At 41.2% G+C, this 25,961-nt stretch overlaps 1 protein-coding gene and 1 non-coding gene across 3 annotated transcripts in view; both read left to right on the forward strand.

Annotated features, from left to right (window-relative positions):
- SYT9 (synaptotagmin 9) overlaps positions 1–3,920 on the forward strand; it is a 91,019-nt gene extending 87,099 nt beyond the window's left edge. For both annotated transcript variants that reach the window (XR_008330730.1, XM_053390591.1), the window contains one exon: positions 2,359–3,920. Coding sequence is in view for 1 of the 2 variants with exons in the window: in XM_053390591.1 (XP_053246566.1) it covers positions 2,359–2,433 (75 nt within the window). In the remaining variant the exon portion in view is untranslated. The remainder of the gene's footprint in view (positions 1–2,358) is intronic.
- A 21,011-nt stretch (positions 3,921–24,931) lies between these two features.
- On the forward strand, positions 24,932–25,007 carry TRNAN-AUU (transfer RNA asparagine (anticodon AUU)). Its single transcript has one exon. It is a non-coding gene; the product is annotated as a tRNA-Asn (tRNA).
- Positions 25,008–25,961: the final 954 nt, after the last annotated feature.

Consider the following 25,961-nt stretch of genomic DNA (forward strand, 5'->3'; position numbering starts at 1 on the left):
CAGCAGAAGAGTTTGTAGCTCTTTCCTAGCCCACTACCTTCCTGATGGTATCATGAGGATTTCCACACAGCACACGTGAAGCCGCATACTCCAAATTAGTACATTTTAATGAAGCCCCTTCTAAAACAGGAATAGTTAAGAACAATAAAAGCAGTAAGATTTGCAAATTAATTTTACTCCCATCATTTCCTCTAGCTATATATTTTTTCCTGGTAAGAGAAGAAAACAATGGCAATTATAGAAAATTCATAGTTTCCAATATGATACTGGACAAGGTTCAAAGTTCTTGCATGCACAGAATGAGGACTCCTCACAGAATGGGACTTTCCCCCTTCTCACTCCCATGGACCTCCTAAATTTACTCTGGAGGATTGAGGAACCTCCAGAACAATATTAGGGCACAGGGGAGGAGATGGGGGGCAGTCCCACTGTGTGAGCTGGCCTCATTCCCCACATGTCTACCCCGCTTAGCACCACCTTGAATTCCACCCATTGGATGGAATTAGATATCTATGCAATTGGTTCCTTTTACAGCAGGCCATATGAAATACAGAAACTATAACGGATTGTGCTGAAATGCATTGCAATTTAAAGCAAACTAAAGGAGCATTTTTTGTTAGGCCATATTCAGGCGCAGTATCTAGGATCATAAGTCACAGATACATTTTTTAAAAGATGAATTCATGCATCATGTAGGCCCCTCATAGCCCTCAAGTACAGAACAGACTATATCCATCCTGTGACAGTTTCACATATAGGGAATGGGTCTGTGTATCATTTACGTATAGGTGTTTGCTTTTTTTTAAGGGAACCCTAATAAATATACATGTGCTTACAAGGTAGTCTGATGGCTTCTTTCTTTCTTTTTTAACATTTTACAGCTCCTGAGAGCAGGAAGCAAGTCCCTCATGGCCACACAGGTAAAAATGTTTACACAGAAAAAGATAGCTGGGGGGCAGCCAACTTTTTCTATGTACAACTCCCCAGGAAGGGACTGCATGGTATGGTGTACAGTCACTTCTTGGGAGCATTTTTAAAGACTTTTTAACCTGCACAGCCACAGTGGACTTAATAGCTGATCAAAGCAGCTGTAAAAGGTTTAAAAAGAAAGAAGGCAGCCCTCAGACCATCTCGTAAGAACTGTTGCCATATCCAGGTGTGTATCAGTTTGTAGATTATGTGGACAATTACATATATCTACATTCTAATCGACACAAGGGCTGGGGGGTGGGGGAGGGTTGGAATGGTTAGGTTTTCTTTTAAAAATCCATAGCGAATAAAGTTCCTCTCACCTTCCTGCTCCACCATTTTTGATGAACATCTCATTTTGGGAATTTTCTGGCTCCCTCTGTGCTACATGTCAAATTCCCAGGTGAAAATACAGAACGCTTCTCCCCGTTGGGATTACTTGAGAGGTATATTCATTGTTCTTTGCAGAAGTATTAACTGAATGTGAGGACTATAGTCACAGAATTAAGCTGTACGGAGTGTCCCATAATAATTAGCATTGGTAAATATTACTTGAGCTTGTCCTCACACCTGAGATCTCAGCCTACTTCCATGTTAAATTTAACGTTGACATTAACCATGGAAGGGTTTGGGACCCAAGACAGGAGTTCAGCCTTCAAATCCTTTTTTTCCATTTGCAGTGAGCATGCATAAAAGTCCTTAAAAGAGGGCTCAATCATGCCATCATTGAAAGCACTGGAGATTATAGCAGCACTTCTGAAATATTAGAGGGTAGGGAGAGACGGCAAGCCTACCTAAACTGCAGGAAACCAGGCTAAAGGAATCAGTGGGATACTTATTTTGGAGCTATCTTTTTCTCAGTGCTCAGTATTCAGGAACTCAGTATTCAGTACAGCCTTTTTAATATATATATATTATGGCTAATGAATGGGGAAGGGAGAAAAGTTAAAAGTAGGCATAACTTAAATTGGACCAAAGCAGCCAGAAACGTCCTGAGTTATCACAGTGTTCTTTCGTTCTGTCAAGAGCAATGTACTATAAAATGACTGTACCTCAGAGTAAAATTGGAAAAATAATGGCAGTGGTATTCATAAAGAAAGAATTCTGCCATACAGCCCATTTTTTAAAAAAATAGCTGCTTCTGTGAAAAACCACAACAGAATCCTACATACAAAAAAAGGGGGGGAGGGAGAGCATTAATGTCTACTCTAGTTTTGTTTCCCCTGTCATTAATAGTTGCTTCCTTCTTCATAATTGTGTTTTATAGTGCACACAAAAAAACAGTTGAAAGAAATAAGATGTGCCAAACTGAGGTGTGATATTAATGGAACTATGCATTCCGTGTGGTATATCTTCAAGCATTGCATTAAAAGGTTGTTTCTAATACAGTGGGTTGGGCAAGGAACTGCAGCTGGAAGCAAGCCTGGGTCCTGCAATTCTCTCAAAGGGCCTCCATCTCCGTGAAGGGAAATGAACTGTGTACATCCAAAGGACTGTGATGGGGCCACACTCAGGAAGGATGGGCAACACGGATGCACACCTCCACTGCTAAATAAGCTAACAAAAATGACGCAGACAAGGCACGTATAGAAGATGGACTGTAAGCACCCGGGCTCTTTTCCCCCTCTGTTTGTTTTTCATTTCCTTACTGTTTCTGTTTTCCTTTGGCCGCTGCAGAGTGAATACAGGTGGCTAACAAATAGAAACACACCATGGTGTGCTTGTAGCTGCTTGGAAAGCTGGCTGGCTTTCTCATCTTGCCAGATCAGGAGGCCTGTACCACCACACCTGATTTGAGGAGGAGGGAGTGGTAAAAACCATTGTGATGACAGCGCTCCTCGGGCATTCTGCATAGTCGTGATCCACACACTTTGCTTCATCACTTTCCACACGATGATTTAAATAAGTGCAGTGGTACTTCGGGTTAAGTATTTAATTTGTTCCGGAGGTCTGTTCTTAACCTGAAACTGTTCTTAACCTGAAGCACCACTTTAGCTAATGCGGCCTCCTGCTGCCGCCGCGCCGCCGGGGCACAATTTCTGTTCTCATCCTGAAGCAAAGTTCTTAACTTGAAGCACTATTTCTGGGTTAGTGGAGTTTGTAACCTGAAGCGTATGTAACCTGAAGCGTATGTAACCCGAGGTACCACTGTGTTTTAAAACAAGCGGGGAACCTCCATGGGTAGAAGTAACTACCTGGCTCATAAATACACCATCCAATTCACCTTTGTGTGAACCACTAAAGAGGGCTGGTGTGGGAGGATGAAACACAGCTAGCTTCCTAAGTGGTTACAAGCACACCAGGATGCAAATCAGTGATGGGGAGCCCTCAGCCTTGCAGATGATGTTGGGTGCCCAACTTCCATCAAACCAGTCATGCTCAAGGATTGTGGGAGTTGTAGCCCAGCAAAATCTGGAGGGCCTCGGGTTCTCTACCCCTGATGTGCAGGCACATGACTTGGTAAACAGTAATCTGTATTCACCCATAATTATCTCTCAAACTTGCAATGTTTTGTTTGGCTGCATGCTGGATAGTCCTCCTTCATTTTTATTTTTCTTATTTTAGGCTCATCACAAAAGTATGTAAAGAGATCTGTTGTATTTAAATATGACTTTGCTTTGATGACACACAGACATTGTACTATACTTTTAATATTTGTTGTTCAATGAGTAGTCCTGGTACATCTATGTTCAGTGTCTAATTTGGAGCGTAAACCCACATCCTTGTCAAGGCTTTGTTAGTTTGGTGGACTTTTTTTCTCTTCGTTCAGTAGAGGTAATGCATGATTGATTTGCAGTAACAGTTTGGGGGCGAAATAAATTTAACATTTCTTAATTTTATAAAAAAGTATAACGTTCTTATAAACACAAGTAAAATGTACTGTGGTTTCATTTATATAGATCTAGTCTGTATGAATTATTTTGTTCTTAATAAAATGACGTAAGAAATTGTGCTATTGTAATTTATGCCTATTTTGTATTTATATATTAAAGTTGAAGTGAATGTTTAAACAGCCCACATTCAGTGCTTTAAAAGTGTTTTAATTCCATGTTCCCTGATAGCAACCTGTAGAGTAATTTTCTCCGAATCAAAGCCATAAATTAAGGCTGGAAGCAAAATAAGCAAGTACCATATGCAACAAGGAGAGGACAATGCAACAGATACATTATTTGGGTTCCCTGTTGGAATGGAAATCTGCAGGATAAAACGCAGTTTCTGCAGAGTTAAGTATTATTTCCTTAAGCACCACTGAGCAATTTAAGGGCAGTGTTGCAATTTGGTTCACCCACCCACCATGTTTCACATTTTAATTTTTCAAAGTGACAAGAGTATAATTTTCTTGTTTAAATGAGTAAGACTGACTTTCTATCTGCCAATGTTTGACATGTCATTCGGGGAAATTGTTAGGTGTGCTTAGGTAGAGTGTGGTCACGCATGGAAAAGAGGATTTGGGAATAACTCAGACCCGTTCTGAGCAAACGCAGACATGTTTCTTTTACTCACCGAGAGACATTGCATTAAACTCAGGGCGACTAATGCTGAGAACCTATGCACATGTACTTGGGAGTAAATCCCACTAAACATGGTGCTGCTAACTTCCAAGTAAACATACATAGTATTAAAAAGTAAAGCAATATACCAGTTGCAGGGAATCAAGTGGATAAAGTTACTGCTCTCATGTCATCCTTGTGGATTTCCTGTAGGCATCTGGGGTTAGGCACGGTGAGAACAGAATGACTAGATGGACCTTTGACCAGATCCAGCAAAGCTGTTTGTATGTCTTTCTATCATAGGACATATTTTATAGACATGGGATGACTTGTACAAGGTTCCTGTCATGAATAAACATGAATGCATCATATGAATAGTTCACCCGTTCTGTAAGCTCCTTTCCCTATTGTGTTCCAATACCGCCATGGAAAAGCATGTCCTTTTAAGGCCTACTCTTGTGGTCCACCCTGAGCATTTATAAATATAGCTTCTGGCTTGACAAATAAACACACACACAAAAATCTATAACCCATTTGATGGTGAGGTAAAACATAAGCATACACTTGTTTTTCCTGTCTAATTATAAACAGATGAAGTCACTTCCCGCTAGCTCCATCTCCCCCTAAAGTCATTTGTCAATGCCTGGTTTCCTTCTATTATAAGAAAATAAGTAAAGATATTTCAGACTTTTCTCAAAAGCCATACAAATAGAAAAGGTTATGCACTTCAGCTAAATGCCATTTTACTTCTGTTTATGTTGTAAATGTTGGTAATGTTTTGTGCAATATAATATGCATAAAATATGCAGGCATTTCTCCCCCTCCATTTCTCTCTCTCTCTCTCTCTCTCTCTCTCTCTCTCTCTCTCTCTCTCTCTCTCTCACACACACACACACACACACACACACACACTTCTGGAAGTCTTGAGCTGAAGCCCCATTGTTTCCAATTTCTCAAGGTTGATCACGAGGGCTGCTTAGGATTAAAAAATGTCACATCCAGCACCATGAACTATTCTCACACAGATTTGTTAAATCTGAATTGCAGGTGTTCCTGCTAAGTAGTCCTTGGAACAATAGGAAGAGCAGGAGTGCCTTCATTTCCTTGATCCCCGAGCCGGTGATCTGAGGCCAAAATGATTTCTAGATTCAAGCGCTTATTATCTGTCTCCAGTGTCTCTTCCCATTAACATTCATTCCTCCCAAAAGGAGGACAATTGTTCATCCCAGTGTGCATATATCCACACTACAAGCTGGCAGATATAATGTGGCATGCATACAGGTCAACATCCATTATGAAAATCAATGCAAATTCCTTGGGTTGTAGGCAATTCTGACCCTCTGCTGAGGGAAGGCTCTTTGGTCCAGCAGGGGCTTCTGCGTATGGAAAGCAGAGAAGGCAGTTCCTTTCCACTCCCTTTCTCTCTGTGTCCCCTCCCAAAAATTTTCCCCAGACACTTGCAGGAGCCCCTGGAACATGGAGCATGGGAGGTAATGGGGAGAACTGCAGGAGAAAGGGGGGACTTACAAAATTCACCACCTCCCGCTTTCTGTTTGCGAAATCCTCTCTTGGCTCAGTTGGATACACAAACCATTGTGCATATCTGATATATGAAGGCACCAAAAATAAATCAGTTTATTGCATGATTGCCATTTAAATGTTTTGCTTTTATTAATACAGGTTTGGCTTTATTGAAGTACTTATCCGATAGATCACGGTTATCATAAACTGCTTCAACTTATCTGATAGATTTGCCACAAACTGGTTGAGCATTAAGTCACCAAGTTTGAACAAGGGAATAGACCTAAAGATAAACTGCAACACTACGAAGGCCAACAAGGCCTGCCCAACAAGGAGCTCAAGGGGGCACACACAGGTCTCTCGCTACCATTTTATTCTCGCTTCTGAGGTCTGAGGGACAGCATTTGGGCCAACGTCACCCAGTAAGCTCACGACTAAGTTAGGATCTGAACCTCAGTCTCCCCAGTCCTTGCATGACACTCCACAGCCCCACACTGGCTTTCAGTGAACCACAAAGCTGAATGCGGCCAATCTGCGACCAAGCCAAACTCGGCCTATAAGCCATATATGGCAAGTTGTGCCTGCAGTGTGAGAGAGACTTTGCCTGTCTCTTAATGAGAAAAAGTGCATTTCAGGAACCATTTAGAATCGCCTTTGTCTCTGTCTTTGAGGTTGATTTGCCCTTTTAACACAGTGATCAATAATCTACAGACTATATATAGAAGAGTTTGCCATTTCCAATTTAATTAAACCACAAGCCTCAATTTCATTCATGGAGTCACCAAGAAGGTCACATATTTTAATTTATGTGGTAAAACTTAGAATACTTTTAATGTTTTGGAATTGCAAATTGCTGTTATTTATGTTTCCCCCAAAACAACCATGAACCTGCCTTGTAGGAAAACTGTGATTGTTCAAAAAGATTTAAATTAAGGTTGTATAATTTTGAACATACAATTTGCCAGTGCTTCCTGTGCCGCCGAGAAATTTGTGCCTATCAGGGAAAGGTTACAATAGGAGCTACTCTGTACCCTCTTTGTTGTAGGCGCAGGACTGCAGCCCATGTTTCCAGGATCTCGGTTAATGTTCAGTGTTGACAATCTAATGTCTGCAATGTGTTTGTTGAAAGAAAACATTTATTTAGTGCATTTGTAGCCAACCTCTCCAATGAGCTCAGGCATCATACACAGTTCTTCCCAGCAACTCTGTGTTAGTCTGAAAAATAGTGACCGCTTCAAGAGAGGATTTGAACCTGGCTCTCCCCAGTCTTCGTATAAAACTACTGCACTAACCTCAAAGAAGTTCAAAAAAGCTTTGCACCTCATTCCTGCATTTCACTGTCAGCCCAAACTGCCTGATGTACTGTAAGGCAGCACTGGAGCAGAGTGTGACGGTTCTTGTTTTTGCTCTAAAATGACAGCATTCATTTTTCACCCCTCACTGCGGAGAGAGGCTTTGCTTGTTGGAAGCTCTTAGCAATTGTTCCAGCCAAAGGAGGTACAAATATCTATGAAACTGTCCCTAATAGTACTGCTCCTCTAAATCAGTGGCTTTAGGGGTTCCTCTATGTGTCGCATCCTTCCTGTTGTTGTAATAACCTAAGACAAATTCAGTCAAAGAAGCAGTCTCGGGAGCAAATGCAGGAATGTAAGTTTTCAGAGTGTGGATAATGGATCTTATTCTGCATTTAACAGAGATACATATCTGGGGTGCAAAGCTGTTCAGAGACAAAAGGGCTAATTTTCCATTCTGTTATCTTTTTCTCTCCAGTTAACACCCTGCTAAGATATCTCTATGAATATGCATCTCTAAATCATTACTTTAATCCACATACTTACAGAAGATACACAATTCAAATAGAACTACATAGCTCTTTTGTAAATACTCATAGGCTAAATGTATGCACATCAGTATCTTGAATCTTTTATTGAAGGTTGTTATTCAATCTGTGTTTAATTTGTGGGCAGGGGAGAGACACTGGTGCTTAAGTCTGTTTGGAATCACTTCTGATCTGGAAGCTGTTCCCCCTAATTTCCAATATTCCTACCTCTATATAGAGTAAAGACCACTTTCTGGTAACCCAGTAGTTAAGGAAATGCATTGTGCAACTGCTCGTGCACACTTCCTGCCATTCTGTGAGGGCCTGCTAGACCTCCTCTAAAAATGTGGGGATCAATACCATGGTGCTCTACACTGAGTGAGGCCATTGGTCCATCTCGTATTATCTACACTAACTGGCATTGTCTCATCAAGATTTCAGACTGTTCTCTCCCTAGCCTACCAGGAGAATGAACCTCAGACCTTCTTCATGCAAAGCAAATGCTCTACCACTGAACCATAGCCCTTCCAAGAGATCAAGGTCCTGTTCTCTAGCACAAATGGAGACGATACGCCTGAGGCACAATCAGAAGATGCTTCTCTGAGTGACACCCTGCTTGAGGGAGTTACAACAACCAAGAGACCCACTGTCCTTTGTTGGGACCTCATCACAGCTGACACCACCACCCCTTCCTCACCCTCAGGAGCACTAGCATTGATAGGCCCAGTTTGGGTCCCACGACACAAGGCCCAGTTAGGAGGCTGAAGCTTCCCAACCAGGGAGGAGGCCATAAGTCCATGGCTTGTTCTAGATCCTGGCCCTGAGCAGTTCCATGATTGGGAAACCTGTGACACTCCAGTGTTGGACCCCAACTCCCATCAGCCCCATCAGTTGACATGGCCAATGGAGTGTCTAAAAGCAGAGTTGGAAAACCTGAGGTACCCCAGCTGTTGCCAGACTATCACAGGTTCCCCAGCTCTGGTCAGCACTGCTGTAAAAGCTCCAGCTCAGCCAGGTCACATATTTGTCTTTGACGTGGTGAAGGTGGGAACAATCACATTTCTAACATCATGAATTCTCAGATTAAGCTCTGTCATTGAACACTGGTACAAATTAAGCACAGCATCCAGTCTCCGTCAAACATCATTGTCTCTTGTAAGGTAGAGTCACAAAAACATCAACAAAGATCACAAATGGTGAAAACAACAGAAATATGTGTTTCTTTTTTTCACTCTGCTGCTAATTTTTGAAGAGGGAGAAACATCAGGAACCTATTCAGATCCAAAATACATTTACTTAGGAATAGGCATGATGCTGCCCGGGGGTCTGTTGTGAGGAAGGGTAAGATACAAATTAAATTAAGTTAAACACAGATAATCCATAAATTTCAATGGGAGAAATAGACTGCAATCCCATAACTTGCAGTAAGCCTCAGTGAATGTAATGGGTTCAAAGTAGTCATGTTTTGGTTTCCACTGTTAAGCTCATGCACACTCCCTTCTGTTTATATTAGTTGGACTTGAAAATGTTTAACTTTGGCTGGATTGTGCCAAATTTAAATAAATGACCATAAATTCTTCATCTGTAATACCAACCAGAAAAGCTCATACATCCCTGCAATGCTACTTCCCCTCCAATACTTAATGGCTTTGAATTCCTTTCTTCATCACAATCTCAAACAATATGTTTTTGTTTGTTTTGATATTTTCTTCACTCCAAGACAACCAGCATGGGCCCACTTTACACTGTGCCTCAAACTGCAACTGGTTTGTAATTACTGTCTGAAACCCAATTAATAAGAGCTTGCAGCCCCCTGAAAAGATATAATTAGGGAAATTATTTTGTACATACATTTCGCCTGCACACTCAACCATCAATTAAATCATTACCCTCTAATCCGGTTCTCAGGCTGGGAAATGTTCTCTGAGTCAGTAATTCCGGTCGCCACCAGAAGCTTGTTTTCAGATAGTTTTTAAGTGAAATTGGTGAGCTTATTGGATGAATTAAGGTAAGTACGTTTCTGCTATGGAAATGAGGGCTAGAGTGCTTTCTCTCACTTTGAGATGCAAAAAGGCAGCCGCCTTTTTGAGACTAATAGCTCTTACTTAACTGGCTTAGGTTCAATTTAATCATGATGGTGATTGGGTACATGTGGTGGCTCCAAATGTCTGCATTTAGCTTCCCACATGGATCTGGAAGATAAATGCGCTCTCTCTTACTGCATGCACTGCCAGGCCTATAATGGTGGTGTGAAATTAGAATCTGGTTTACAGCAGACATGTGGTGGCCCCAACCATGTAGTAGTAATCACACTGTCTATGGAACATAAAAACTTTTATTTTAGAGGAGATCTTGCATGCCCCTATTCGGTTGACCACCCTTGTTAGTTTTGCTAGCTGCCACTTAGCATTCCAAACCAAACAGTGTCTCACACTGTCACCTGGGATGAAGAAGTGGCCCCACTTCTTCTGCTGTTCCTCTGAAGAGCATAGCCTCCAACATTTCCCCAATGAAAAAATGGATGTCCTATTCCATAGTAATGATAATATTTTTATTATTTATACCTCACCCACCTGGCTGGGTTGCCCCAGCCACTCTAGGTGGTTTTCAACATATATAAAAGCATAATTAAACATTTAACAACGTCCCTATACAGGGCTGCCTTCAGATGTCTTCTAATGGTTACTTAGCTCCCTGGCTCGGGAGTCTCATAATTCCATACCCTCCGATGAAAATAGGGAGGTCCTAAGGAAAAGTGGGACATTCTGGGATCAAATCAGAAACCAGGATGGCTTCTGTAAATAGGGACACTTGAAGGGTCTGGAAGAATTGCCTGTGCTGTTTCTTCCACCAGAGGAGAGAAGTTTGTCTGATGCCACTTAATGTCTGGACCAGAGGACCTCTGCTTCTTCTGACATCTGGACTTAAGGATTTAGCCATACTCTTCTGCAGATTCTCTTTGGCTTGCTGACAAATTTCCATTCTAGAATTATCAAACCAGCTGTGCTACATTATCTCTTTCTCCAGAGTCTTTTTCTCTTCTGCCAGACCAAACATGTAATGCAGCACCGAGGGCACACTATCTCCTCCCTGATCAGAGTTAAGGGGAAGAAAACAATCAGAAAGAGAAAATGTTATGATAATTGGTCATTAATTTTTGTTTATGCTCACATTTGAGCTGTGAATATTTTTGGCAATTTGGGGAATATGTTCCGTTATTGTGCTTTTGAATAAAGGAGGCCAAAAAAGGATGAGGGAGTTCACTGCAGAGTGGTGCCCAGGAGCTGTTTAGAGAGATCATTAGAGATATGAGTGTTGGCAAACCAATGAGGAAAAATGACCTCAGTACTATCAAGTTCGAAATCTCTGAGAGTGAGAATTTAGTAGAAAGTCCATCAGCCACATTTAATTTCTGGGGGGAAAGAACTTCTCAATAATGAGACATTAAAAAGGAAACTGTACAGTGGTACCTTGGGTTAAGAACTTAATATGTTCTGGAGGTCCGTTCTTGACCTGAAACTGTTCGTAACCTGAGGTACCACTTTAGCTAATGGGGCCTCCCACTGCCGCCGTGCGATTTCTGTTCTCATCCTGAGGTAAAGTTCTTAACCCAAGGTACTATTTCTGGGTTAACGGAGTCTGTAACCTGAAGTGTTTGTAACCTGAAGCGTCTGTAACCCGAGGTACCACAGTAATTAGAAAAAAAGCTGAACATTGTATTGACTTTATTAGTCAAATTTCTCTAGGAGGAGGAGAAATTCTCCAACAGGTCATGCAAATAAGACCCACCATTAGCAGCGGCACCAACGTTTTTGGTCTTTAGCCACTGCTACTTGTGGCAGCTTGACCACAATTTTAAACCATCACTGTACCAAAGCCTGTACCAAATAATATGTAAAGCATATTATTTTATTATTGATTAATTATAAACCCACGATAGTTAAATTGGGACCTCATGTTCAGAGGCAAGAGACTTCTGAGTAACAACTGCTGGGAGATACAAGGCCTGCTGCCTTCATGCCTTGCTTTCAGGTTTCCTAGCGGCATTTGCCTGGATTAAATGGATCCTTGGTCTGATCCAATAGGATGTTCTTCTCTGTTTCCTCAGCTTTTGTCTTTGTGTGGTGTTGTGCATGTGTTTATATAAATAACATTAATTTAAGACCCTTTATTCTGGATCAGACCAGTGCCAATCTGGTCCAGCATTCCATTTCAAATAGTGTGGCCAGTCAGGTGTTTCTGAAATCTAACATGTCAGCCAGGGTGATGATGTTTAAAAGGTTTCCTTCTCCTTTCAACTCTTGTCTGTCATCCTTTCCACTAACTGTGTTGGAGGGATATATGAGAAAGTAACTTGCTGTTCAAATTTGGCATGCCTTAACTCATTAACTCTGCTCTCCTGCCTCTTTGCTCCCTTCCCCCAATCATAAATTTGGCAAATGTTTTCTTTTAGCAGTAAACTTCAGCACATTTAAACTTTACTCTGTGCTTTGCTTGTTCAAACACTTTCCAAAATATTTCCCCCTTTGGTTTATCACTTGTTTTTAATTAGCTTTATTAGGGCCAAAACTATTTACTGTGGTGGGCCGCTGTGGAGGGACACAGACATCACAAGGATTAATGAGTTCGAGAAAACTCTTTTTATTAGTAACAGAGGCTTATAATAGAGATTAGTTGTTGTGTCACAGTTTTGACTGTACAAAATATTTCTGTTGAAAAAATGTGATGTTTGGCTTTTTCGCACTATTGCTATTCACAGCAAATCATCAGCTTTCCTGATCTGTTGAAGGCAATACAAGGGTGTCACTGACACCAGCCTCAAATTATTCTACTTCAGGCTTCTGACCTGGTTTGCACAACTTATCTCCAGCATTGTCTTCTTGGACATATTTTATCTTACAGCACTATCCTCTCCATGTCTTCTCAGACCTGTTTTGCTCAGTGGGCCTTACTCTCAGTTAAGTGGGTACAGCAGCCTTAACCATGTTTTTCAAGCTTTCAGGAAATCTGCAGTTTGGTAGGGCTACCTTTGCTGCAATAGTCCACCAGAGGTTTCCATCGTATTGTCAAGAGTAGCCTTCCCTAATCTGGTGCTGCCCAGATATTTTGGACTACAACTCCTATCAGCCAGCATAGCCAATGATCTGGGATGATGGGAGTTGTAGTTGGACATCCAGTTTCAAATTTATCTTCCGAGGTGGAATGACTAGTATCACTCTGTTAAGCTGGTGAAGGTTTACTGTACCCTGGAAAGCATGTAGTGTGCCATGAGTTACTTGGCAGCTATAATACCCTCCATCAGAAGTTGCCTTACTCTAATTATTATTATTATTATTATTATTATTATTATTATTATTATTACCCTGCCCACCTGGCTGGGTTTCCCCAGCCACTCTGGGTGGCTCTCCACAGAATATTAAAAACACGATAAAACATCAAAGGTTAAGAACTTCCCTAAACAGGGTTGCCTTCAGATGTCTTCTAAAAGTCAGATAGTTGTTTATTTCCTTGACATCTGGTGGGAGGGCATTCCACAGGGCGGGCGGCACTACCGAGAAGGCCCTCTGCCTGGTTCCCTGCAACCTCACTTCTTGCAGGGAGGGAACCATCAGAAGGCCCTCGGAGCTGGACCTCAGTGTCTGGGCTGAACAATGGGGGTGGAAACTCTCCTTCAGGCTTTACTCTAAAAAAGCGAAACAAAAATATGGGAGACAGAGGAAAGAAAAAGACGCAAAGACTTGGGAGGATATTGGAACACTTTGGCAGACCTGATATGCCCCCAGTGCTGTAAAATAAAAAAAGGTGTTGATACTCACCATGAAGTTGTTACAATAAGTGGCATACTTTTCACATTGGGGGGTGGGAGAGGTGTCAGTATTGTGTATCCTTAAGTACCCTCAGAAAAAAGCACAGTATAATCCTATTGGGGAACGAGTTTCTGGAAGGATCAAATCCAGACCCATCTTGACTGCATAAGCTTCTTGTCTCAAATATAAAGTGCTAATTATTACTACTGTTTATTTTTTGCATAACACCATTGAAATCATAATATCCATAATATCAAAGAACTAGACACGGATAGTACAGTAACTGACATTGACAACCACCATGCTTCCAAGTTTGTATTTCCCCACTCTTTATATCAATGTTTCCCTTATCCTTTTTGTGGTACCAGGCTCTGATCTGTAGTGCACAAAATAGCACCTGCATGAATGATATTTCAACACTATAATTGTAGTATATGTCGCCACTTGTTTCAGAGCAGCTCCCAAAGGATGTCTCATAAGAGGATATTAATCACATGCCTGGATGCTGAGAAGGAGATTTATACAGGCTGGACCTGGTAGAGGATTATTCTTAATAGGAAACAACAAGTTCTTATATCTCTGTAAATAAATATATTGCCTTAACTGCAGTTTCCTGGCCTAAAGAGAATATTACAATGACCATTCTTTCAAACAGGGAAAATGACTATTAGCCTATTTAACCAAGACATTTGAAGACCATATCTGTGTTTTACATCGCCGCTGAGTGTCTTGATTGTTTTAGAACTACTCTCTCTAATAGTAGACTCAGGTGGGGGCTTCCAACACAGGATTGGAGCCAAAATCAGACCACTGAAGAACATGAAAGAGGTTTCAGCATGCTCTGGGAACTCCCAAGTTTTGCCAAAGTACAACTATATAACCTAAGAGGACAATATAAAGAAACAAAACCTAGACCAGTGTGGACTGAGCATACTCAGTAGTCATGGAATGAAAGTGTCAATAAAACAAATAAGAACAAAAAACTAGGATTAGAATACCCTTCTTGAGCTTCTCACAGTTTATAGGATCCTGAAGCATGGCTGGCTGGAATCCTGAACAGGAGCATTCCAGGCTCTGAGTGTACACTGCAACATTTTGCAGGATCCACATGTTAAACATTGTTCCCCTTATCCAATAAGGGAGACCCCCGAACTGATTCAGGGTCACATGGATGTAGCTGATGCAAATTTGCATGTGGATAAGCACTGATGCTCATTGTAGACCCATTGAAGAATTTGTAGATCTTTCATGTGAATGGAGATGCACATCCTTCTCTGGAGTTCTTAGTTATTAACGTACAGCTAATTACTAGCATCGAATATAATTGTAACTTGATTGTTATAAGAAAATTAACTCTGGCTCTTACCCATATAGTTGTACCATTGGTAGATAAACAAGAGGAAGAAAATACTTGGAAAGAAGCAGTTGAATGCAGTTGCTATTTTTTTGCATTTCTAAATCTCATTTAATGAAGCATTTGAGGCAGAGATATTTAATGCTTTCCAAATACATAAATGAAATCATTAAAAGGTTGTAAATTTTATAATCAAGCAAAGCACATCAAGCAAACATTAATTTATTGTAAATGTAATAATCCCTACTATATAAATAACTCTGGAGCTAATCAAGGCACAAGAGTATATGCTCAATTAGGTATGACCCTTATAAAAATGCTTTTAATTTTAGAAAGAAAGAAAGAAAGAAAGAAAGAAAGAAAGAAAGAAAGATTGAATGAATGAATGACAGAGTGAATGCTAAGAAGCAGTGCCATGTTTTATACCGGGGAACCCTTCACATATTAAAAATATGTTGCACTTTTCACCAAAGTTCCTACATCTATTTAAAAGTGGATGACAACATTTATTAAGAGTGTTGTTCTGAATAATCATCTTAGATGCAGTATGAAAATTACCGCCTTGAAATGATAAATCAAAATGATGGGCACTTCACAATGGGATGCTAATTGGAGACAAGACAATCTCGTCCTGCATGAAATTGAATTTGAAACAGCTGAAGATGTGCCTGTTTTTATGAGAACTGTGAATTTGTGATCTGAATCAGTGAACATGCCACTAAATAAAACAAAGCTACCATCCCTAAATCAAAACAATCTGCATGCATTTAATAATGCAGACTGTAGGGATGCAAAGCAGGATGGGTTTTTTTCATCTCCTTTCAGGCAAGTGGCTTTTTTCCCTATATGGAATTGTAATAAATATTTTGGCTTTTTTAAAAGTAAAATCTTGAAGCAGACCCATTAAGTAACTAGACACTGATATATATGCTGAGAAAAGATTTAGCTAAGGCACCCCCTGCTGGCACTTGTTGCACTGCGAAGCTGCAGTCCTAAATACACTTACTTGGGAGCAAGTTCCATTGCACTCCATTTCCAAATTATATAACTCAACAGCATGCTCATTAAGCTGAGTAGAGCTCAAAAGCTTAAAATAGTAGCACTCATGTGGAGTCTTTTTCCACTACAAAGAGGCACCAACTTAGTCATGCAGCCATGCATTTATTTATTTATTTATTTATTTATTTATTTATTTATTTATTTATATAACACCCTGTACCCGGAGGTCTCAGGGTGGTTCACAGATAATAGTGGCACAGAGTGTGGAACTCAGTTTGGCCTTTTGGCTATCACCATTATGCAATTATAGGAAACGCACACATCTGGGACGCTTTCAGATTGCTGCTGTTTCTTCCTCTGAGGTAACTTCCATCCCTCCCCACACTAACTTTCTAATAGAACTTCACTATCAAGACAACTGCTGCAGGTCACAGTTACTGGTCTACAGTGTAGCTTTTTCTCCTCTTCCTCCAGTATTAGTTTGGGACAGCCATCACCACCTGGGAACAGCTACATGGCTGGGCTTCTGGGAGGAGCAAGCAGCTGCTGTCTTCCAGAGTTGAAAAGACCAATGTCTTTCCATACCCCAGTGCCAATGTAACAACATTTTTCAGTGGGGATGCAGAAAATTAAAAGCCACTTAGCTTAAAGATGTGTTGAAAACTAATCAACGTGGCTTCTGCAAAGGTAACTTACATTTCATTTTTTGAATTCAACAAACAGGTGGATAGGGGCGATCTCACAAACAGAGTTCCTCACTGAAAACACCTCAGCAAACTTAACACATCTGGTAAAGATAACAGGTAACTGGCTAGAGAAGAGGAAGATGGGGAAATAAATGGGCAGTTCTCAAGATAGATCCCAAAAGGATTAATATTGAGAAGTGTGCATTTTTTGTTCAAAAATTACCCGGAGTCAGTGAGGGATGTGGCCAATTTGCCAATGACACCATTTTATTCAGGGTGGTAAAAACAAAAAAGGGATTTCATGGCACTCTAAAAAGTGTCTCTCCAAATTGGGTAAATGGGCATTAAAATGTGGTACACAGATAAATGTAATCAAGTGAAACGTGATGCTCCTAAGATCCTAACTCCACATCTAAACTCCCACAAATATAAGCTACTAGTCATGAAATCAATATATTATATTACTTTCAGGCTTAGTGGCAGTGGGCCTCTGAATGTTTTTCATGTTGCTAGAGAGCGCAACTGCAGAGGGCTGCTTTTCTCATGCCTTGCCTTTTGGGCTTCTAATAGCCAACTGGTTGGCCAATGTGGGAAACAGGATCTTTTAAGTTCATTATACAGTGGTACCTCGGGTTAAGAACTTAATTCGTTCTGGAGGTCCGTTCTTAACCTGAAACTGTTCTTAACCTGAGGTACCACTTTAGCTAATGGGGCCTCCTGTTGCCACAGCGCGATTTCTGTTCTCATCCTGAAGCAAAGTTCTTAACCCTATTTCTGGGTTAGTGGAGACCTGAAGCGTCTGTAACCTGAAGCATCTGTAACCTGAAGCGTCTATAACCAGAGGTACCACTGTCATCAATATCAAGGGCTGTAGTTCAGTGGCAGAACATCCACACTGTGTGCAGAAGGTCCCATCTTCAGTTTCTGGCATATCCAGAAATCCCCCATCCTCCCCTGAAACCCTGGAGAAGTCACTGTCAGTTAGGGCAAGACCCAATGTAAAGCAACTACCTATGTTATTGATGGTCAAAATATCTAAACCAGATGTGATCAAACCTCCATGTGCAGTCAGATATTAGTAAATAAAACAACAACCAGCCAGTTCTTTGGAAGCACCAATTGTAGGAAACAGCAGCCATTACTGAGACAGGTTTCAACATACAACTTCATAGCCCCAAGGCTCTTCAAGGTGTGCATACCTGAGCCATGCACTCAAGATGGGAAAGATGGCAGGCCTCGGAAGCAGTCTGTTCCTCTATGTGTCTTTGGTCAGCAGTCTGGCAATCTCTCGTCCCAGATCTGGGCACACTGTGCTTTCGATAGCTTCTCAAAATCCTATCACAGGCTTTTTTCCTTTACTCCCACTGATTTCCAGGCGGGTAAGAACTACCGTTTAACAATGCAGTACAACATTTAATCTCTTGGTGCTTCTCAAAGTGCTGTTTTTGCTCCTGCGTGCAACATATAATCGCTGTCAGACATGTGCTGCGTTCCTGTGTGGCAGGATTTGAAAGATATAGTCCGCGGCTTCTCATATAGCATGAAAGATGAAAGCATCCATATAGTCCCACAGCGACTCATTAAAACATTTTAGAAATGTGGCGGAGTGCACATCTCATGCAAATGACGCTTGCACTCCATTTCCCTCGTGATTTTTTTCTAAAATAAACATACTAATAAAATAAATGTCTCAAAAATCCTTAAGAAGAAATTTAGACTTGAGTATGTGACTCTATGGCAACGCCCATATATGGTATGCACTTAATAGGCGGGACACAGTACTAATGTTTAGGGCAGGCCTGCTCTGAATAATCATCCCTGGGAATTGTTTCTTTTTGAGGGTGTTAGAAATTCTCCGATAGATTATTTCATCTACCAAGAACATGAAGGATAGCAACCCCAGTGGCATGCGGTGAAATTTGTCACAGGGGCACAGTTAGGGCCAGAGGAGCCAGCTTGTGATGGGGGGAGGGAGATGATGTCACACATGGGATGTCCTGACCATAGCTGTCAACTTTTCCCTTTTCTTGTGAGGAATCCTATTCGGAATAAGGGAATTTCCCTTTAAAAAAGGGAAACATTGACAGCTATGGTCCTGACATCGCGTGCGTGAGCATCATGCCTCCCTCCCTAAGCCAGGCAGAAGCTTCCCAGGCTTTGGGAAGGAGATACCAGGGGAACATTCCGGAGACTAGCCTGATCCCTCTAGTCTAATGACCACATGCTACTGAGCAACCCTGTGACAAAAACAGGAAGAAAGCGCAAGTTAAAAGGGAGAGTTATGTATAAAGTCAAGGTAAGTGGTGAGGGGCTAGAAAAAGAAATGTTTGGTTAGCCCTAGAAACAGGATTTCAGCATAGCAGCCTGTCTAGTTTTGTAAATCCTCAGGAAAGACCCTTCTCTCTGTTCTACCAGCCACTGAAGCACAGTTAGAGATAATTTGATAGAGGGTCTTCTCCGTTCTGGAACTTTTTACGAGGGAGGCCTTGGTTAGCCCCCTTTGATCTGCAGGCAATGGGATTTTTCTTTAGACATGCCTCTGGCCCGCAAGCTGTCTTGAAAACATATCATAAATTGCTTTATTTATTACCCTCAGCAGCCATGAGCTGCTGTGACAAAATACAGGAATCAAATTGAACAAACAAGTAACTATATCAAGAAGATAATCGTGCTCCTGCTAATATAATTATAGAGGGTGATTTCCAGGGTTAGTCATAGGCACTGCAGACCGTTTGAATTGGTGGACTGAAGTCACTTCAATGGGTCTACTCTGAGTATTATTACCTTTTGATATCACCCAGGGATTTATAAAGGAGATAGAAGTCTGACCGCTAAGCCAGTTTGAAACCAACTGAAGTTCAAGTATAGATATACCGTAATATTATTTCCCAAACTCCTCACATTCTGAACATTTGCAAGACTGCCATGTTGCAAGGAAGATGAAACAGTACTGGAATTTTTACACACACACACACACACACACACACACACACACACACCCTTCATTCTTTTGCACTTGATAGGATCCAATCTGTTGTCTTTCGAATTTATACAGTATATTTACAGATAAGATAAAAATGCATGAGCCTAAACAATCTGACTGTGCAGTGACAATAAACACTGGTAATCATTTCTGTCAGATTTCTGGTGAACAAGCCAAGAGCATTTCCTACCGCCTCACATTTTTAATTGCTCAACATTTACATTACTCCATTACTGCCTCAGTCCATCAATATAGGAAATGACAGCAGTGAACAAAACACAAATTGACTTCAATCCCCAGGGCTTATTCATGCACTAGCAAGCTTGGTTTAGGAACTGAGAATACCTGGATTGCAATTACTGAATGATCGTCCTGCAATTATGCCTCTCATTTCTTTACAATGGAAGCAAATTATTGCCATATTCAGGACTGAGTGTGAATATAGAGGCTGGCTTTGTGGGCTGTTGCAAACTGGGTGACCCAAAGGAAATAATTCCTTGGATTTTAATAAGGCTTAATTCAGTCCTGTAATGGAAGAAATAATGGACGATTTCCATCTTTAAATGGGATCTGAGCCCAGTTAGCATTGGCCACTGCTAGAGTCTGATCAGGCCAAGTATAGAATTAAGCAACCAAGTGTAGGAAGGAGGGAGGGACAGTTTTCATGGATGATGCCTGAAAATTCATTTCAGAAATTCAAGCTTTTACTATAAACTACATTTTCCTCTCCTTACATGCTACTTACAAATTCAGCTCCTGGGTGTTTGTTGAGAAACTATATCCGTATATATATAGCCCACTCCCTCAGGATTTCCCCATGTTTGGCAAGCACAAATGCCTAAATCCAAGTTGCAAACTGGAATGAATACATCACTGTTGTATTTGGGGGGGGGGTATATGTTGTGAGTAACTGGGAATGTGGGAGTGTTCCCTTACTAATCTGTCTATTACTTTGATACGTCATTTCCCCAGGCAAAACAATCTCTTTAGTTAGTTTAGCAGCTGCTGGCTGTCTCTTTGTAGGAAACAGAGGAAGGCCTGCCTTGATTCTAATTATGATTTCATGGTTATTGGGTGTTTATTACTGCGTGTAAGGAACACTGGGTGTTTTATGGAATTATTTCATGCCCAAGCCTGAACTTTCTGGCATTAGTCACACACAAAACAGTATTGACCAGAACTGAACTGGACCCAATATGTCAGTGGTATTTCACATTCCACTTAGAGTCTCAGTAAAATGCCTGCGTAATACCCAGTCTGATTCCTAAGCTGTTTTACATATAATCACATTTTAATCCATGCTAATGTATTGGTCTTTGCCTGAAACTTTGTTACATTTTCTGGCCTTCCAGCACTTTTCTTTCATCTGCTCTGGTACCTGTTGTGTTTATTCTGAATAGAAGCAGCCAATGAATCTTCACTGTTCTGACCAGTTATCTTATAGATCATTCTGCATAGTCCCACTCAGGGACTTAAACTGCAGCTTCGTATAAATGTTCTCATTTGGACCTGGGACAGACATCTGGAGAAAACTTCACACCAAGCAATGACTCAGAAAGCAAAGCATGAAAACGGGAGAATGAGACAGCATTAGAATTCAGGGCAGTGATGTTAGAAAGCTGCCTGACAACTCTAGAAGGCTGCAGGAAAGAGAGATCTATGGGCATCACAACAAGAAGGAAATAAGCAAAAGAGGTATTTTGTACAGTTTGTACTGTAAAGGAAATGATTTAGCCAACTCATATAAGTTAGCTTTATCTATTCAGGGTGCCAGAATCAAACTGGATTTCATATATTGATGGTCCACAGTATGGTAGAAAGAATCAACCCACATGTTAATATTCAATTGATTTTAATGTTGACATATAGCTATAGGGGACGCAGGTGGTGCTGTGGTCTAAACCACTGAGCCTAGGGCTTGCCGATCGGAAGGTCGGCAGTTCGAATCCCCGTGACGGGGTGGGCTCCCGTTGCTCGGTCCCTGCTCCTGCCAACCTAGCAGTTCGAAAGCACATCCAAGTGCAAGTAGATAAATAGGTACCACTCCAGTGGGAAGGTAAACGGCATTTCCATGCGCTGCTCTGGTTTCGCCAGTCATGCTGGCCACATGACCTGGAAGTTGTCTGCCGATAAACATTGGCTCCCTCGGCTTATAGAACGAGATGAGCGCGCAACCCCAGAGTCATTCATGACTGGACTTTACTGTCAGAGGTCTTTTACCTTTTTATAGCTATAAAGTGCTCCAAATGGTAGCTGGCAGCAGGAATGGGTGGGAAAACTTGATGGTTGTCTGTACTAATGGATGAATGGACATTTCGTTATGGACTCAAACCCAACTTAACTGGTGAAGTCTGGAATGGTGGTAATGGTGCCCCCAGTAATATATGGAATCCAGTGGATTCATGAACTCTTGGGAGGATTTTCTGTTTGCTGTAGCTGTTGGTTCTCCAGAGGCCCTGGTCCATCATGGAATGGTGAGATGGAAAGGGCCAATTGCTCTAAAGTGCCCTCTCCATTACTGTGGAATCTGGGTTGCTTTTCAGGGGAGCATTAGGAAATGAAGCAGGGAGGATGTAAGCTTACTGTGTGACATTGATGGTAGTGAATAAAACTTCTCTTTCACCATTGTATCCTCAACTTGCCATCCAGCAAAGCTATTCCTAAGGTTAACAGGCAGTTGAAATCTAGCCCAAATGTACAGGTTTTGGAACACTCAGAAGTCTGTTGTGCTGAACTGAGCTTAAGTGTATTTTAAGGGTGAAGTTGCTCACATTTGCACTCAACACTGAGGAAGGGCCATAGCTCAGTGGCGAAGCATCTGCTTTGCATGCCCAAGGTCCCAGATTTAATCCCCAGCATCTCCAGGTAGGACTGGGAAAGGCTTCCTGCCTGAAACCCTGGAGAGATGCTGGCAGTCAGTGTTGACAGTACTGGGCTTGATGGACCAATGATCTGACTTCGTAAAAGCAAGCTTCCTATGTAGCACTATTAATATAATTCTGGAGGAGCTGTACAGAGAACTGTTGAGTCAGGTTTGGTAGGAACTCTTTCAGTTGTTTTGGCCCTGTAATGTGGGCAAGATCCTTGAAAGTGTCTAGCCTACCATGCGCAGTACCGAGACTTGTCTATCGTGCCTTGTGAGAGCAAGTGGGGGGAATGAGTGGGAGGCTCTGAAAGGTGCTAAATGATTTGTTCTTGGAGGGTGCAGAAAAAGAAAACAAGCAAATTGGTCTTTCTCATGTAATTGTTGTTAATGTGGGATAGATAGTGGGATAGAGGCTTTTTGGAAATACGTATTCTGGCTAACATACATTTTGTCTTTGTGTTACATTCATGTTTGGACAAAAAGTTATTTCAGGGCAAGCAATTAGGGATGCCCAGCCGCATGTAACCATGTAGTTCTTCTTTACAAGTTAGGGCTGCAAATCTATAATCTAATACAGAAAGCCTGCATGAGTGGGAGCTTCTTAACACTTCCAAGTCTTCCCGATAAAAATCTCACATCTACAAGTAGCTTTTCACCTTACAGGCAAAATGTTTTTCTTTTCTTTTCTTTTCTTTCTTATTTTCAAAGAGTTTAAAATAACTTAAATAACATGGTGCTGATTATTATTATTATTATTATTATTATTATTATTATTAGGGTGTGGCACGTTCCATTTTGTTGTTTTGCTGTATTTATATAGGAATTCCATCCCTTTTCAGTTTTCTTTTGCTTGTTTATTAAGCCATCCCGAGAACTTGGTTATGGGGCAGAATACAAATGCCATAAGCAGGGATGGAGGAGAAATTTGATTCAGTTCACATTTCAACACAAATTCACCTAATCTGCGCTTTCCAAAATACCTTATGAAATACAAGAATGGATGATATTTTAAGAAAGCTGCAACAATGTGTACATTAGGCAATGTGTGCACTATATAATGATGGTGAATTTTCATGACCACTTATACTCCCCCCCCCCCAAAAGCAAACCGATCTTGAAAATTGAGCCTGGAAAAAATGAGAAACTGAAACTGAACTAAAATAGACCTATTCCTCCATCCCTAGTCACAGATAAGTAAAATAGCTAGACAGAAGACTCCATTGCTGAATTTTGTAGCATATAATCTTACTGGAGACAAACGGAGTGTCATGTGTTGTTTGTGTCAAAAAAACACCCTTCGTATGCATTATAGGAGGGATCCAAGCTGCTGTATTGGGGGCAACATGAAGTATTACAGAATAACACAATAGCGGAAGAGAGATCTCCATGAATGCCGATGTGCGTCATTACCATAAATCCATCTTGTAAACATGCTGCACTTTTCATTCAGCACAATGCATTAAGCCAGCATGATCACATAATCTTTTTTTTAAGGACATTCTGCTTTTCCTAGCAATTACTGTGTAAAGAGTTCATTTTAAAAAGAAAAGGGAGCTTCCACTTCTCACTGCAACCCCCCACCCTCCACCCCCCAAAAAACTGGAACTGCACCAAATGAGGATTATTTGCTATTAGCTTTATTACATTGCTTCTCTACATTAAGGCTATTTCCTGTGCTTGGCGAATGGTACATGATTCCCTGACTACAAGGATACAGAGATGAAGATCCGATTGTTGTGCCCAATTTAAGAACCAGGATGTAGTGTGGGGCAAGGATCTGGGTCTGTAGTCCTCCAGGTATTGATAGCTGGAAGGCCATAGGTTCTCCATAAAATGTCTCTGAAAAAAGAAAAAGAAATCAGCATGGATATCCACACTATATCATCATTGATATCTGCTATTTAAATATCAGTTGGGCTGGAGACGGACCCTCATGATCTTGCAAGGAGACAAATTGTTCTCCTGCAACAGTGCTAGAGTCTTCACTTCTTGTCCATTAACATATTTGTTTATAAAAAAAGTATACACTGCTATGTCATATAAAATACCAAAGAGGTTTACAGCAATATCTAGATACAAAAGAAAATCCATGCATAAATTCAATTTATATTTAATTTTAAATTTAGCTTTCAAGAAGTAATGTTACCACTCTACTCTGCTTTGGTAACATCTCACTGTGTCCATTTCTGGATACCATAGTTTAAGATGGATATAGAAAACTGGAACACAGTTGCGATGATAAGGAAATACAGATGTTTTTGTTATTACTACTAATAGTACAGCAGTCATAGTATTACTATTCATTGAGTATTTCAGTCCCAGAGCAGAGAAGAATGAAACAAAGCAATGAAGATATACGGGCTGGGAGTGGGGATATATAAAAATTACAGGATTCATAGAAACAATTCCAATAAGTAACATAAACAGATTAGCAACTCCATCATAGCTCAATCGGTAGAGCATGAGACTATTAATCTCAAGGTCATGGGTTTGAGCCCCACATTGGGTGAAAGATTCCTGCATTGCAGGGGGTTGGACTAGATGACCCTTGCGGTCCCTTCCAGCTATACATTTCTATGATCATAAGGCAAATAAAATAAACATCTGTGAGGAGACCAATTAGATTTCCAATTTCACAAAATACTTGGTTAAATAGGCCATCCAACCAACTAAAACAACAAAATTGTTTTCCCGTCCCATTTCTTGCCTCTGGAGCCTGATCACTTCCCCTCTGCCACTCCCCCAAAGTCCACTCTGGACCCACAGAGTCTCACTCTCTGGCTTACGAGCAACTTGACACTTTTCACCTCCTACCCACCCGGGATGCTTTTCAGGTGTTGTCGGACTCAAACTCCCAGCATCTGCAGCTAGCATGGCCCATGGTCAGAGAAGATGGGAGTTGTAGTCCAACAATATCTGGAATGCCTCACTCTGACTATCTGTGCTTCAGAGGGAAGGTCCTGTTGCGATGCGTCCAAGGGACGCCATTGGCAGGCCCCCAGCTGGCTCCAGCCCACCAGTCAGTTGCCGGTCAAACTCCAGTCCTTGGTTCTGCATCAAAACTGTGACTCGGAGCTTCAGAAGCCTTTCAGAAGCTGAGCATGCAAGCCAGCAGAGATAACAAACTCTTCACGACGGAAGGGTGGACAAAAGCATATTTGCAAGCAGTTTATTCAGCGTAGATCAGGACAAAGAAAACATGTCTGCTCTCCTTCATGTCCAAGAGCAAGAAGCAAAAGGCAAAAGCTATACACAAAGGGAAGTTCCCAGCAAGCTGTGCTGGAATGTAAACAGACATGTGACATACAACAGCTCCACACATTTGTTTATGTGGAACAGAACATCAATATCCTAACAGGTCCCCAAAGGTTTCAAACAACAAGAAAATCTGAATTTGACTAAAGCTTTGGAAGAGCTTCCTGGTGATAAAAGCTGTTTACCAGTGGAACAGGCTGCCTTTTACTGT

This window comes from Podarcis raffonei, chromosome 1 (assembly GCF_027172205.1).
Source record: "Podarcis raffonei isolate rPodRaf1 chromosome 1, rPodRaf1.pri, whole genome shotgun sequence".
Classification (NCBI taxonomy): Eukaryota; Metazoa; Chordata; class Lepidosauria; order Squamata; family Lacertidae; genus Podarcis; species Podarcis raffonei.